This window comes from Glycine soja, chromosome 5 (genome assembly GCF_004193775.1).
Source record: "Glycine soja cultivar W05 chromosome 5, ASM419377v2, whole genome shotgun sequence".
NCBI lineage: Eukaryota > Viridiplantae > Streptophyta > Magnoliopsida > Fabales > Fabaceae > Glycine > Glycine soja.
Window position 1 is genome coordinate 2,738,900 of NC_041006.1, and position 14,350 is coordinate 2,753,249.

Sequence of the window (14,350 nt, forward strand, 5' to 3'; positions counted from 1 at the left end):
AACAAACTAAAATAAATATAAATATTTTTCTTTATTCCTATTTTTTTTAAAAAAAACTCTGACGGATTGCAGATCCGTATGGGTTTTTTCACAAACCAAATGCACATGCAGAGGAAGATAAAGCGCATTGAAGAAGAAGATTAATACAATAAAAAAGGACAATCGCAATAAACACCAACAAAAACACAATAAAGAAGCAGAACAAGCAGCAACAATGGTAGCATCCAAGCAACAACAATCACCAACAAACATCAAAAGAAGGATAACTTACCTCGAAGAAAAACCATGTAGAAGAAGAGGAAGCAACAACCACACGAACAGTAGCAAGCCGAAGGAAGAAAAAGGAAGAGGAAGCAACAACACACACGTCTTCACGTCACCGTAGGAAGAAAACACACCAAGCCGAAGACGGAACAAGAAGCAGGAAGTCAAAGACAAAGGGAGGAAGAAGAAGCGTTTGCAAGGGAGGGGGATAGTGACTTGTACGAACAAGTCACTATTTGATTATATACCAATGGGTGAAAGACCTTTTAGCCCTTTCACCTGAGTTGTTAGGTGCCCTAAGCAACTGCCAACGAGATTCCGTTGGACAAGCACCCTAACACATTCCAAACCCAACACAACAACAACACAGATTCAAACCCAAACAAGGATGAAGTCTAGCGTGTGTGAGGCCCTCAAGTCATGCACAGTGCCAAACTCTTTCACACCCTTGGATATAATAATAAAAAAAATTAGCGGTGGAGTTTTTTGAGAGTGTAGGATAGTCACAAAGTAGAGAAAGAGAATAAAGTTGGCATCACTTTAACAACAATTTTTTTTTTATCTTCAATTCTTTATTTTAACCCTTTTGAACTTTCAACTTAATGTTGCCATCAGGAATGTTAATTATTTGCTTGCTTTGGATTTTTTTGTTCTTGAATGATGTTTTCTATGAAAATTGTGAACGAATGGCGAAACCAAAGAGTAAAGAAAGGAACTCGCAACGGCATTGCTACACACAGAGGCTGCGTACATGCATGCGAGGGGAGAAAAGTTTTCCGTGAGGAGGAACACCGTGTTGAAGACGACCATGGCGGTTGCAATTGTCATCCCTTGTGTGCTTATCATTGAACACATGAGAGTGATTTCCACTAGAAGATGGTGAAAAAAGGAAAAGAGAGGTTGAAATAGCCACCCTGAACCCTATCCGTGCAACCGTGTCAAAGGGGAGAAGTCTCGTAGGGGTCGGGGGGCGTAGGGATTTGGACTTGAGGACTTGTGGGCAAAAGAGACATTTCATCCCTTTCTGGTAGTGGGAATGGTAGTTCCCTGAATTGTTTTGTAGTGGGCTTCTGTTCACGAGGCCCGTATTTCTTAGACTTGGGCCTTAGTACTATTTTTTTGACGTTCGTCTCTTATTCGTCTCAAGTTTTCAACTCTTGTCTTCTGTTGCAAAAACCCTAATTGCGGTGTAAAACCCTAGAAGGAGGAAGAAGAAGAGGAAGGATGAGACCTTTAGACGAGAAGGAGACGAGCGCGGTGTTCGAGAAGCTGTTCAAATTCGTCGGAAACAACCTGAAGAACATCGTGGAGAACCCCTCACACGAAGGTCCTGATTCGAACCCTGGCCGCTACTGCTTCCGCCTCCACAAGAACAAGATCTTCTACGCCAGCGAGTCCCTCGTCAAACGCGCCACCAACGTCGCGCGCCCCAACCTCGTCTCCCTCGGCACCTGCATCGGCAAATACACCCACGGCGGCAGCTTCCACCTCACCGTCCAGGCCCTAAACTTGCTCGCCGCCAACGCCAAGCACAAGGTCTGGCTCAAGCCGCAGTCCGAGATGTCCTTCTTGTACGGTAACCATGTCTTGAAGGGCGCACTGGGCAAACTCTCCGAAAACATTGCTGCCGGCGACGGGGTTGTCGTGTTCTCCATGGCCGACGTGCCGTTGGGTTTCGGTGTCGCCGCGAAGTCCACGCTGGATTGTAGGAAGCTGGATCCGAACGGGATTGTTGTTCTGCACCAGGCCGATGTGGGAGAGTACTTGAGGATGGAGGATGAGCTTTGATTGATGCATTTTCTTGTAATTGGTTTTGATCCATCTTATGAAATTACATTATCTTCTATATTATCTGTACCTCCTTTGAAGTTGCCTATCTTCTATATTATCTTCGACTTCGTTCTCGTTTCATATATATTAGTTCACAGAATGGATTTGGTTTGTTGATTCGTTCTCACTTGGCTTCGTTCGCTGCTCCTCTCGCGTTTTTGGATATGTAAATCAACTTCTTGTTACGAGTTTTTTTGGATAACATAGTTTGTTCTTGTGAGTTGATTTGGTTGGTACACGGAATCTTCTTCAACTTTGTTGGTTTATTCCCTAAATGTTGCTGTTTAATTTGGGATTTTTGTACTTACTATGTTCTTTTTTCTTTTTTTTGCCAAGTTATGTAATAATTATTTCTTTCTTTTTGCATTTCTGGAAATTTCTATTATTTTTTATTAATTTATTTTTCTCCTTTCTTTTTTGAATAATTGGAACTGTTGATATAGGATTGTGATTTATGTATAAATCCTAACACAATGTTATTATCCTACTGCATCTAAAAGAGTTTGTTTAACCAAATACTTACATGGCTAGCAAATCTGACCTGTGAATTCGGTGGATGCCTTGGAGTATAATTTAGGTTGACTAGTGAAATGGTTCACTAGTTTGACTCCTAGATGAAGGTTAAGTGAAAAATTATCATTACCATTGAATCCCTCGGCAATTTTGGTTAATTCTCTATTTTATCATTGAAGTATAAAATCAAACTATCGATTTTACTCTCAGTTGGGAGAAATGAATTGCTACTTTGTTTGTGTTGTCCATTATAATAGTAAACTAGTTTATCAAATTTTAGAAGGCTCTTAGATTCAACTATTGCTCTGCTTTTTTTTTTTTTTTTTTTTGTGTTCAGATTTTGTACAGGTGGATGATGATGTTGTCTGCTGTACAAGTTAATGACCTGAATTGTATTGATGAGCAATCTCTTTCTCGTCGTCTCATTGGTCTGAATTGTATTGATGAGCAATCTCTTTCTCATCGTTTCATTGGTCGACTTGACCCTTGTTATTTTGAGGTCTCTATTTGTTTTTTCAGTATGTGCCCCAAAAAGTTTTCAAGTCTTTTTTTATTGAGAAATTATACATAGTTGCTAATTTTATTTTACAGCTTATTTTTAAAAATAATGAAGAGAACAAGACTTCCTTGTTTTACATAAATAGCCCCAGGGCAGGACTCAGTATTGCGAGTAACACTAAACTCAACTAGTAAAACCTAGTTTTATAGATATAAAGATTAAACAAATATTTTTATTTTTATTGCAGATTAAATTAATCTTTTAGAAAATGAGATGAAGTATAAAATGTCAAAAAGAGTAAGATAAAATAAATACAGAACTTGTATATTTAACATGTTCTTGCTCTCCCTCAAAAAAAAGAAAATGTTCCCGCTACCTATGGTCCTCCTACCCATAGTTCCCGCCCACCCTCACGTTGATCTTCCAATCTCAATCCCATGACGAAACAAAATCGAGTAACCTAAATAATGGAATTGTCTTTCCAAATGAATAAATAAACAACAAAATTTAAAAGGCCACATTTTATACACAGGGCTAATTTAACTATCCAAGCTCCACTATATATACAAAATGTTGAAGCTAAGCTATGACTGCAAAACTTGTTTACTTTGTTCCTCACTGAATTCAATGGCAACCAATACCTCAACTTTATCTCATGTTGCAGCACTCAGGCGTTGTCTGCATCTGCAATTTGTCCCACAGGCACATCATCTGCCTAGGCGATTGGTAATGGGCTGTGTAATAGCCTTCTACACAACCGTATTGGCAGAACTTGAAGCTATGCAAATAGTTTACCGGTTTCGTCCGGTTAAACTGCTCTACCCACATTCCCATACTCACATCTTCCATCTTAAACAACTGCATAAAGAAGAAAACACCGTCAACTTCAACCACTATGGACACCATATGCACCAGCATTAAGATACTTGAGACATTACAGGACAACAGAGAGAATGTGCAATGATACATTAGTGCACTAACCCTTAATTTATTCATCTCAAATTCAGATACAATGTAGTGTGCAATATCAGAAGACAAAACATAACCCGGTCCATTAGCATAGGGTGGGTATTCCTCTTCTGGCCACTCCTGAAAGCAAAAGACAACAATAAAGAACACCAAAATAAATTATCACCAGCAAGTAGATGTGACAACAGTAAGGAAGCAAGAGCCATTGTTAAATTATAAATCAATCACAGCCCATTCTATTAAAGTAAGTGCTCTGAATACTCAATTAAACTTTTGACTGAATGCTGTGTATGGTAAATTCAGGTAGGGATCGTGGTCTCCACAGCCCATAAAATTTAGACAACTGACAATATGGTGCTGCAACTAGGTGCTAACCATAAACAATGGGGACCTGATGGTTGATTGCAGAGTGGGAAGAATAGCAATTTTTGCATACAGTAATTATTTAGGCACAACCAATCAAAAGCTTGCAAAGTATTAAAATAACAATGAAGTCTGTGTTAAAGTCAAGTCGGTACTGAAGTTATTTTAATATCATAATAATATTGCATTGAGCTTTTGCTTAGTTGTGCCTAAAGAAACCGTGCTCATGCACAGATCATACATTCTTTGGATCAAATATAGACACTGTTAGTGACATATTATAACAAACAAATATTTTTCCCAGACAATGCTCACTGCTTAATTAACTATCATAAAAGCATTGCAGCAGCCAACAGGTTCTGATTACCTTATATGTCACAGCCCATTTACCACGGCGCAAGGGTTTGTGACGGTAATTAATGTTCCCAATATAAAAGCTCATAGAACGTGGAACATTCCTTGCTTGATTCATAACAGCATCAACTTTTACAAAAGTGTCATCATCACCTTTCATGATATACTCCGCAGAAACTGTGCGAACCTGTGAACAGCACAACACATCTCATATATTAACTTAAAACTATTTCCTTTATCAAACTGAAAGAACTTTAAACAATCAACAACTTACCCCATATTCACATATGGCCACTGTTTTCAACACAACAAGGTCATAGTTATCAATGTAAGGAACTATAACAATATCACCAAAATATTCTGCTTCCTTCTTCAACTCCACATTAATTTCCTTCCTCGGGTGCTGTTAAAACCATTCAACTATTAAGAAACCTACGCAACAAACAAAATAACAATAAAATTGAGACACTTGTTCACATTACCAGTGCTACAAAGAAACGAGCGACCACTTTAGAAGACTTGATAAAGCTATGCTGCATCCATGACTTCCTCACAGCCATCCGCTCAGCAAAATGGTTTCCAGCCGAAAGGATCCCTACAAACAATTCCACACCATAGCGAGGAAGATTCGGGGCACGCCATCTGGTTGAAAATTCAAGATGTTGCTGCGAAGAAACATTGGGATGCACCGAAGGCAAAGAGGCAGCAAATACAGAATGGACATCAATGTCCCCACTCAAAGTAAGACCAGTGGCATCCTCAAGAGTAAATCCCTGTTCAAATTAAAAACATTAACATTATTATATAGCAGAACCCTCTTCAGGCTGATAAGTTGTAGAACATTGATTACCCACAGTGTGATAAGGAAAAGAGGTGACATGCCTCCCATCAACATTAATATGGTAACCCCCCAATCCAGCACTAAGAGTAAGAATAAATAGCTTGTTCTCAGAAAATGGAAATGGCCAGTCAACTGTTACTCGTTTTGGCCGCCCTATCAATCTCTTCAACCACCACGCTGCCTTGGTCTCCACTGCATCCCTATCATCATCATCACCCCTAATCCACTTCTCACACTTCACCAACCCATCAACTGTATAAAACACAAGCCACAATATAAGTGTATCAGATACAAAACAATGATACAATTATTCTCAAAAAAGATATAGCGCAAGACACATACAAGATATATCTAAATAAGTATAAAAAAAAAATATAAAATGCAATAAATAAATGTATAATTGCAATTTTGCAAATTCATATTAAGAACATACTACTTTGACATTGCGAAAAACAAAATAAAAATTATAAATCATTGCAATTATAAATCACTTCCTATAGTCTACAAGTTGGAATAGTATCAATCTCACTCCTTTCTTGTAATCATTCGTAAAGAGAACAATTTCCATCTTTTAGTGCTTCTATGTTTCAATATTATACATGTTTATATGCATGCGTATTAGATTTTCATAACTTTTTTTAAGACTTGCATACTTCACAAATACTCTCTTCGTTCCTAAATATAAATATAAGACTTTTTTAACTAACTAATTCACAGTCAGCCAAAGATTCTTATAAAAAGAGACAGACAAAATTATAAATAAACAAATAAAAACTTATATTTAGGGACAAAAGGAGTAGCTGAAGTATCCAAAAAGTATCGGAATTGAATCGTTTCATACATCACAACCATAGTGAATAAAACATACTTTTTCTTACCAGTATCTTCACCAGCTCTGGATTTCCAACCATCACAGCGCAATGCAGTACCCCAATGCATGCGGTAACACGTGTTGAGTTCAATCACAGGCTTCCCACTCCAATCCCCTTTCAACCTAGGGTTGAAATGCATCACCCTAGGCGGTTCCTCACCCTCCACCGTTTTCAGCCCCTGCAACTCCATCACGAACTGACACGTCTTCCGTTGCGCCCTTAACGGCTTCCCAACCACCGTTACGTGGGACCCCAACGTGAGCCCACACGGAATCACCATCACACTTCCGCGGCCCAGAAACTCGGGCCCGGACACCGAAACGGATTCCGGACACGGCCCGGATCGATTCTCAGGACTCGGAATGGGGCCCGGCGGGCTTCCTGATCTTAGTTCCTCCCAGACGGTCTTTCCCGCGCGGCAGGCGGATTGGTAGAGCTCCGAATCGAACGCGGCGTCGTTTAGGACCAAGGCGGAGACGACGCCGTTTTGGCGGCGAACGAGTTGACGGCGGGTGTGAGTGGGTTGTTGGGCGGTTCTGAAGACGAAGGGGATTTCGAGGGTGAGGAAGAGGACGTACAAGAGCGCAATGGCGATGAGAATCTGAATGGATCGTTGTCTGCTCAGTGCGACCAAATTGTCGAACTTGCCTGTTCTCCCTCTTTTCATCTCTGCTTTGGGCTTCAGAATTCGTTTCAGGTTGGTGGTGACCCTGACGACGTCGTTTTTGTTCTTGTTGTTGGCATTGTGTTGGGGTTGATGCATCTCAAGTGCACTTTTTTCAGGTCACTTTCTGTTCGGCTTTTTTTTGCTACAAACTTTCCAATTCCATCCACCTTCAAAGTTGAAACGGTGGTGGGATTCAAAAGCAGAAAATTGCCATATCATGTTATTTTTTACTTTACATGAATTAAAAAGAAAAGGTTAATTATAATTATGTCTTAAATTATATTCTATTTGATTTTAAAAAGTTCAATTTAATTATTTATTCTTCTAATTCTAAGATGCAAATTTGAATATATATATATATTTATCCCTTCTTAGTTCTTACATAATAGAAACACAATTCCTTTTTGTGTTGGTCAACAGTATTTCAATGAAAATAGTATTTTCGTTCGGGAAAACAAAGCCCACCTGAGAGATGTGAATAGTAAATATAGGAGTACGAATAGCAATTCCCTTATTTTGCAGAAGAAATGACATTGGACCAGAAATTTTCTGAACACGTCGTTCTAAGTTGGGCTTTTGTTCATCTTAACTTGGGTTATCCACTTCGACAAATCCATGAGAATCACTTAATTAATAAACATATCGACTTATGAAACTAAAAAAAATGTTGATAAAGAAGACTTAAAAAAGTATTTCTACCGGAAAAAAGGATTTACAAAAAGATTTAGATGGACAAAAAAATATTTATTCATGTTACGAGGTAATTGTTTGTGTTTGTACTTTTCACTGTAGAGATAGAAATAGGCTAACTAATTTTTAATTTTCAAAACCTGTTTGTTTCTTATTTGACTGGTTTATTTCTTACAAACTTTGTTTATGACCTGACCAACCTGGTCTGTATAAATCTGACCTAATCTTAAAATTTATGTAGAAGTAATTCTATATTAAAGACTTGAAATAAGCTGGGTTGTCCCTAAATAGGCCAATATACTTCTAACAGACCTACTTGTATATAAGGCCACTAAAATGGCCAATAAACTTGTTTCCTAAATATTCCATCAGCCTCTAATAACCTAGCATGCTTACAAACCTAAACTAACTCAAAATATATCACACACAACTCACAAGTACACAACTTATTCACAAACAACATAATTACTAGAAAAAGCTCAAAGATATTTCGCTACAAATCAAAATAATTAGAACTGAAGTATCCATCAGTCTCTAAATTACAACGTGCAAGACCATGTGTTGATGTTATATGACTGCTGAAATCTTCTATCAACAAGATCAAGAGAAGGACAAGTCAAATATAGTTTGTCTTCTTTTTTAGCTTCTTACCAAAATGTCAATGATTCAGTTTTACTACTTTATATGCTCACGGGGTAGTGTATTGTCGAAAATAATTATATATTGGAAAGTATAAATGTAATTATTTTCGAAAATAATTACATCTATACTTTTAAACAATTTTTTTCTGATATTTTTGAACGATTTCTGATCCTTTACTATTTTTTTTTTCTTGCTGACTTGATCCTTTATTATTAATAATTCAAAATTTTAAAGCAATTAATTTAAGATGTGAAATATGATGAGTGTTACGTTATGCATTTATAAAGAGTTTTAACTTAAAGAAACAGTTCCTTTGCTAATGTCAAGGATACAATCATAATTCATACAGATCTTCTATAATGCTTCTCTCTTTTTATTTGGTATCGAACTAAAATTTCAACTTAAAGAATAAGTTGTTATATATGCATCTCCGTTCTTCTATTGTCAGAACATTCATAGATGTAGTTTGAGAAATTTAAAAAGGAGAAATGGGATGGGGAATGGTGTCGACCGAATTGTTTGCGAATTCATTGAAAATTTGAAATAGTATAAAAGATTCTGCTCGATTTGTCCACATTATACTGAACAGTAAACGTCATTTCAACATTATAATATACATTATTTTTACATTCAAAACACTCGAAGTCAATTAAACCTTTTTGTTAAATGAGTCCTTATATATTTTTTACAAATGCTTATATCATTTCATTCAACATAGGGTAAAATATAAGAAGGAACAAACTAAAAAATATGGTGACGAGATACAATCTAGACACCCTTAAAAGAGTATAAGCAACATGATTCACTTGTGTCCTAATAAAATATCTCTATGCATTTTTTAAGTGGGAGAGTTTTTTATTACACATCATAACAATATGTTCTAACTCTGAAAAATGAAGTGAATCACTTAAGAGTGTATCAACCACATCTCCACAATAATATTCTGCATGTTCATTTGGTGAACCCATTTGAGAGCTTCTAACAGGGTTGCTGCTTTAGCTTCTGCAGGTGCTGGAATGCCTTGCGCAAACCTGACTTTGCAATTATAAACTGTTTGAAATCATCCCTGATGCACATGCCATGACCATACAGGTTTTGCTCCACAAAAACTAAGGCATCTACATTGCATTTCCGCATGCCTGATGGGGGTCTTGCCCAGCATGTTGATGCGCTAGGAATTGCATATTGGGTCCACAACATTTTTAAAATTAAGCAATTTTACTCTAGCATTAGTCTATCATCTAAGATTATACAAAAAAAATTTTGAGGTGGTCGTGATTGATAATATGTTTGATTGACTTATTCATGTAGAAAATAAATAGTATTAAAATCAAAGAATAAAAATTACTTTAATACATTTTAAAAATTGAAAAATCTTATTTTAAAGAAATAATTTTTAAAATATATCAAAGCAATTTTTTTAATATTATTAATTTTCTATTTAAATAAGTTAGTCACACAATGTTACCCATCATGGTCATATCAATATTTTTTGTTTAATTTTGGATGACAGATTAATGATAGATTAGAAATGTTTTGAGAATCAAATGTGTAATTAAATTATTATATTATATACGCTAAAATTATACTTTTTTTGTGAAAAAATTACATAAAACTATAAGAATAAAAAAGTATACAAATGAAATCAAAGTTTTTTCAACAAATGGGATATAAGTGACCTAACTCATCATAAGTCACTCAACAAAATTCCACTTATAAAATCATGAATAAGTCAAACTCAAAGTGTAATGATTAAATGTCATCATAATATATATATATATATATATATATATATATATATATATATATATATATATATAATATTCTAAATAAGTTATTAATGTTAGGGGATTAAAATTTTAAATGAGTTTTCAAAACTAATTGTTAAGGGTTTCAAAAATCATTTTATCTTCAGAAGTCTTAAAATCAAATAATATAGGTTGATAAAAAAATAGTTGTTAAGAATATTAATTTAAAATAAATTAAGCTTGGAAAGTACTTTAAGATTAGAAAGTATTTTAAATATATCTCTTTGCTTTTAAATTTTAGAGGAGCCAATGATATAAATGTTCAAAGAATAATAAATTTTAATTAATGCGTAAATGAACGTTGTTAGATTAAAAGGGGGGAAAGCAAATTTTCCTTCCAATTAATGACATGTAAAGTGTCCATCATGGCAGCATTTTCCTTCCCCCATTGGCCTTTAACTAAACAAAGACCGAACAACAACTACGACTCCATTATCACCCACATGTGTGCTATGACTACCACCAATCTAGAAACACGATTACAATTGAAACATTTGAATATATTTTTTTATTTTTCCATAAAATACACAAGCCTTAGGCTTACCTTACACAAACCTACAAAATTTTAAACATCATAACGTTAGCGTTAACAAGGCAACAACAGCAGCAAGCAATAAAACCATTTTCTTAGCTTGGGAAAAAAAAGGTTCAAAATATCAATCAACAATAATCTATTCTATTCTGTCTGTACCCATGGCCCTGACCTACCCTACTATTACAAAGCTGTGCCCAATACCCATTCTCATACGTAAGAGTAAGAGTATCCGGTCAACGGTCAACAACTCCCCATCCCCGGTCCCACCCTCCCATGGCGCGTGATGTTCGATCTCACCACACAAGTCCCCATCTATTGCACAGTATAAGTGGTAATGAAGACGCAAAGTGACCACCACCACCGTTGTTTTCTTCAGTTTAAGTTATCACTTTCCCCAACAACGCCTAGAACTACTACAATACCTTCACCAAAAAAATAAAAAAGAACTACTACAATACATAACAATACTACAATACAATACAATACAACAACTCTACTACGTTACAACTCCATCATATCTATCTCACTCTCTCTGTATCTCATCTTTTCTCCCACAAACAAAACAAAACCAAACCGAAAGAGAAAAAAAGAGTCACTTTCCCTTCTTTTTTTTTTTCTTTTTTTCCCCAGTTTCCACCTTCTCCATTTTCCAACACCGTTCTATCATGGCACACCACTCCTCACAACGTCGGAATCTAGCAGCTCCAGAATCTAACCCTACAACCCCAAACTCAAACCCAGATCTCATTCAAACCTATAAACCCTCTTTCTTGGTAAAACACTTGACAAACCTTAACCTGAGTCAAACACACAAAACCCGTCCACCCCACAAACACTCTCCTCTTATTGACACCCATTTGCAGGCAAAAGCCATGGCAACCTCTGCCATACAAGAGAAAGAGAGTACCGTGCCTGTGAAGAGAACCCACAAAGAGAAGCCCCAAAGGCACTGTTTGGAATTGGAAAGGAGGAAACTTGGTGATCCTAATGACAAGGGTATGGTGGAGGATGCTAAGGTTGTAAAAGGAAAACCTAGGAATCCTCATTTGGAGAAACATGATGTTGTTGTTGCTGCTGCTGAGAGAATGTCCGTGTCTTTGGCTCCGGGTGGGGGTGGGGGTAGAAGGAGATCCTTCTGTGGGACACAGGCTGATTTAAGAGATGTCTTTGCAATCAATGGTGCGAAAATGGTTTCGGTTGATATGCCACCCTTTATGCAGATCCATGCTGTGGATTGTGCTAGAAAGGCCATAGATAGCATGGAGAAGTTCACATCCAAGACCCTTGCACTCTCCCTCAAGAAGGTACAATTTTGCAATAATCATTGTATGTATTATTATTATTCAATTGATTTTTTTTATTAATTTGTTCGTGTTGGAACTTACTAGTAAGTTTTGGTGATTCAAAATTTGTCTCTGTGGTTTGATTGGTTGGTCAATGAAATTTGGTTGGGTGGTTGTGATTTTTGCAGGAATTTGATGGGGTGTATGGGCCGGCATGGCACTGTATTGTGGGGACTAGTTTTGGGTCTTTTGTGACCCATTCTGTTGGAGGATTTCTATATTTCTCCATGGATAAAAAATTATACATCCTCTTATTTAAGACCGCTGTACATAAAGCAGCTTGAAGCAGGGTGAATTCTTTATTGCTCAGAACATAAGATTTTTGGGATACATTTTTATCTTAGAAAGAAAAAAAAAAAAGGGCTTAGAGTGGCAGCATTCCTCTGCACATTACCTCTGCTTCAAAAAGGGATCACCCACTTTGTTTCGGTTTAATTCTACTACCTAAGTGGGTCTGAAGATGCTAATGCGGTGTAACAAATGGAGTTAATTGAAGAAACCAACTTTACAAGCAACGTGCACCGATTGTTGTTGTTTGTGTATCTACATATGTACCTATCTTTTTGACTGAAATCGAATTTGATTGTACAATTATTTAGAATTTTAATTTATAAAGTATTTCATACTTTCCAATTGTATCTGAAGTATGCGGACATTTCATATTTTTAACAACAAATTTCTGGCTAACCATTATGATTAAAAAGTTTTGTTTATGTTTGAAGGGTATGCTCTTCTAAATTGTTTTAATAAACTGCAGCTTAACATGTGATGTTGCCATATTGTGTTAGTTACAAATTTTGGTAGGGGGTAATCTTCATCTTAGTTGCTATCTCAATATTAGCAATATCGTGACTACCAAATATAGTGTCCCTATCAGTCATTGTTATGTGTTTGTTGTTTATCAAATAACTTAGTAACAATGTGCTAAAGTAAAGAAGAAAATGGAAATAGCTGGGATTTCTAATCTGATCAAGCATTTTGTTCGTAGTCATGAAAGGGCACAGAAGGGGCTGTTTGTATTCTCACGTCGCTCTCGCTCACTACTTCTTGCCTTCAAAAATGTGCAATCATTCAACTTTTACATATATTTGGGGTCCATGGCATTAAATTTTAGGCATGAGTCCCCATCCTCATTCTTGTCCATTTCTTATTTCTCGTGTGTGAGGAGCTATACAAGTTCTTAATCCTTTGATAAAGAATTTGAATCTCGTCTTCCATTGCATAGATTAGCTAAAATTAATTCAAATTGTTGCATTGACCCGAATAACCAGGAAATTGTTGGCAGCAGTGGACAGTGGGGTTTGGTATATATATTTGATGTCATGTCTTCCAAATTTCACAAATATGGTTCTATGACCTGAATTTTATAGTTTCGGTGGGTTCTATTAATTACGTGAATTACATTAAATATTGAATTTAATGAGAAGGAGCTTAGTGGGATTTTTCTATATTAAGAGCCATGATAGTTTTGTTTCCTTTTCTCTCGTATTGGAAATTAATTTACTCATATCCACATGTCATTAATTTGATGAATAGTTTCAAGACCAAGTATCATCTCACATTTGCAGATAAACACTTTTAAAACCAAACAGCAATTGTACTAGTATTACAACATAGTTGACGTGGTTTCGGCAAGAAATTGGATTAAAAAGCATGGGGCGGTTGTATATGTACTTTGCAGCTTGGTGGAAAGTGGAAACCATGCCTTATTTTCTATGAAGAAGTTTATCGAGAACGACGACAATCTAAAAAGGAAAAAGGGTCTCTCAGATCTCCTAAATGTTTGTGTTCTTGATGCACTTTTGCTATCTCGTTTTGTTCACTACTCATTAATGTATTATCCAAATGTACCCTTGGCACTTCCTCGAGGATACCCTATGGCCTACAAACCCCATGGTCATATCTATCATTATAACATTGCTTCAACGTAGAATACGCCAGAAAAAACACTAAATTAATCTACATGATCATGCAGTATTAAAAAAAATTAAGTAGATTCTTATAGTTTAAAAATTTAAATAAATTTTGTTGTTTAATAATTTGATTTAATTTTTCTGTTTTATTTTTTTTATATATACAATTGTCCCACTTTAATTCGGACTTATTACTCCAACCCATCACAAGGCCAACCCTGATGGGTTTTTTTTATGGCCTCTTATA

At 36.1% G+C, this 14,350-nt stretch overlaps 3 protein-coding genes across 3 annotated transcripts; 2 read left to right on the plus strand and 1 right to left on the minus strand.

The window, feature by feature from the left end:
* Positions 1–1,393: 1,393 nt before the first annotated feature.
* Positions 1,394–2,317, plus strand: LOC114411904 (60S ribosome subunit biogenesis protein NIP7 homolog). Its single transcript, XM_028375643.1, has one exon. The coding sequence runs from the start codon at positions 1,489–1,491 to the stop codon at positions 2,050–2,052; it is 564 nt and encodes a 187-aa protein (XP_028231444.1). The 5' UTR covers positions 1,394–1,488; the 3' UTR covers positions 2,053–2,317.
* A 1,070-nt stretch (positions 2,318–3,387) lies between these two features.
* Positions 3,388–7,385, minus strand: LOC114411903 (hydroxyproline O-galactosyltransferase GALT6-like). The gene is made up of 7 exons (XM_028375642.1): positions 6,512–7,385; positions 5,647–5,885; positions 5,275–5,565; positions 5,067–5,195; positions 4,806–4,979; positions 4,088–4,195; positions 3,388–3,964 (listed from the first exon to the last, which is right to left on the minus strand). Exons 1-7 carry the CDS (start codon positions 7,266–7,268, stop codon positions 3,755–3,757), a joined length of 1,908 nt encoding a protein of 635 aa, XP_028231443.1. The 5' UTR covers positions 7,269–7,385; the 3' UTR covers positions 3,388–3,754.
* Positions 7,386–11,165: 3,780 nt separating this feature from the next.
* LOC114411907 lies at positions 11,166–12,903 on the plus strand. Its single transcript, XM_028375644.1, has 2 exons — positions 11,166–12,151; positions 12,319–12,903. Exons 1-2 carry the CDS (start codon positions 11,513–11,515, stop codon positions 12,472–12,474), a joined length of 795 nt encoding a protein of 264 aa, XP_028231445.1. The 5' UTR covers positions 11,166–11,512; the 3' UTR covers positions 12,475–12,903.
* Positions 12,904–14,350: the final 1,447 nt, after the last annotated feature.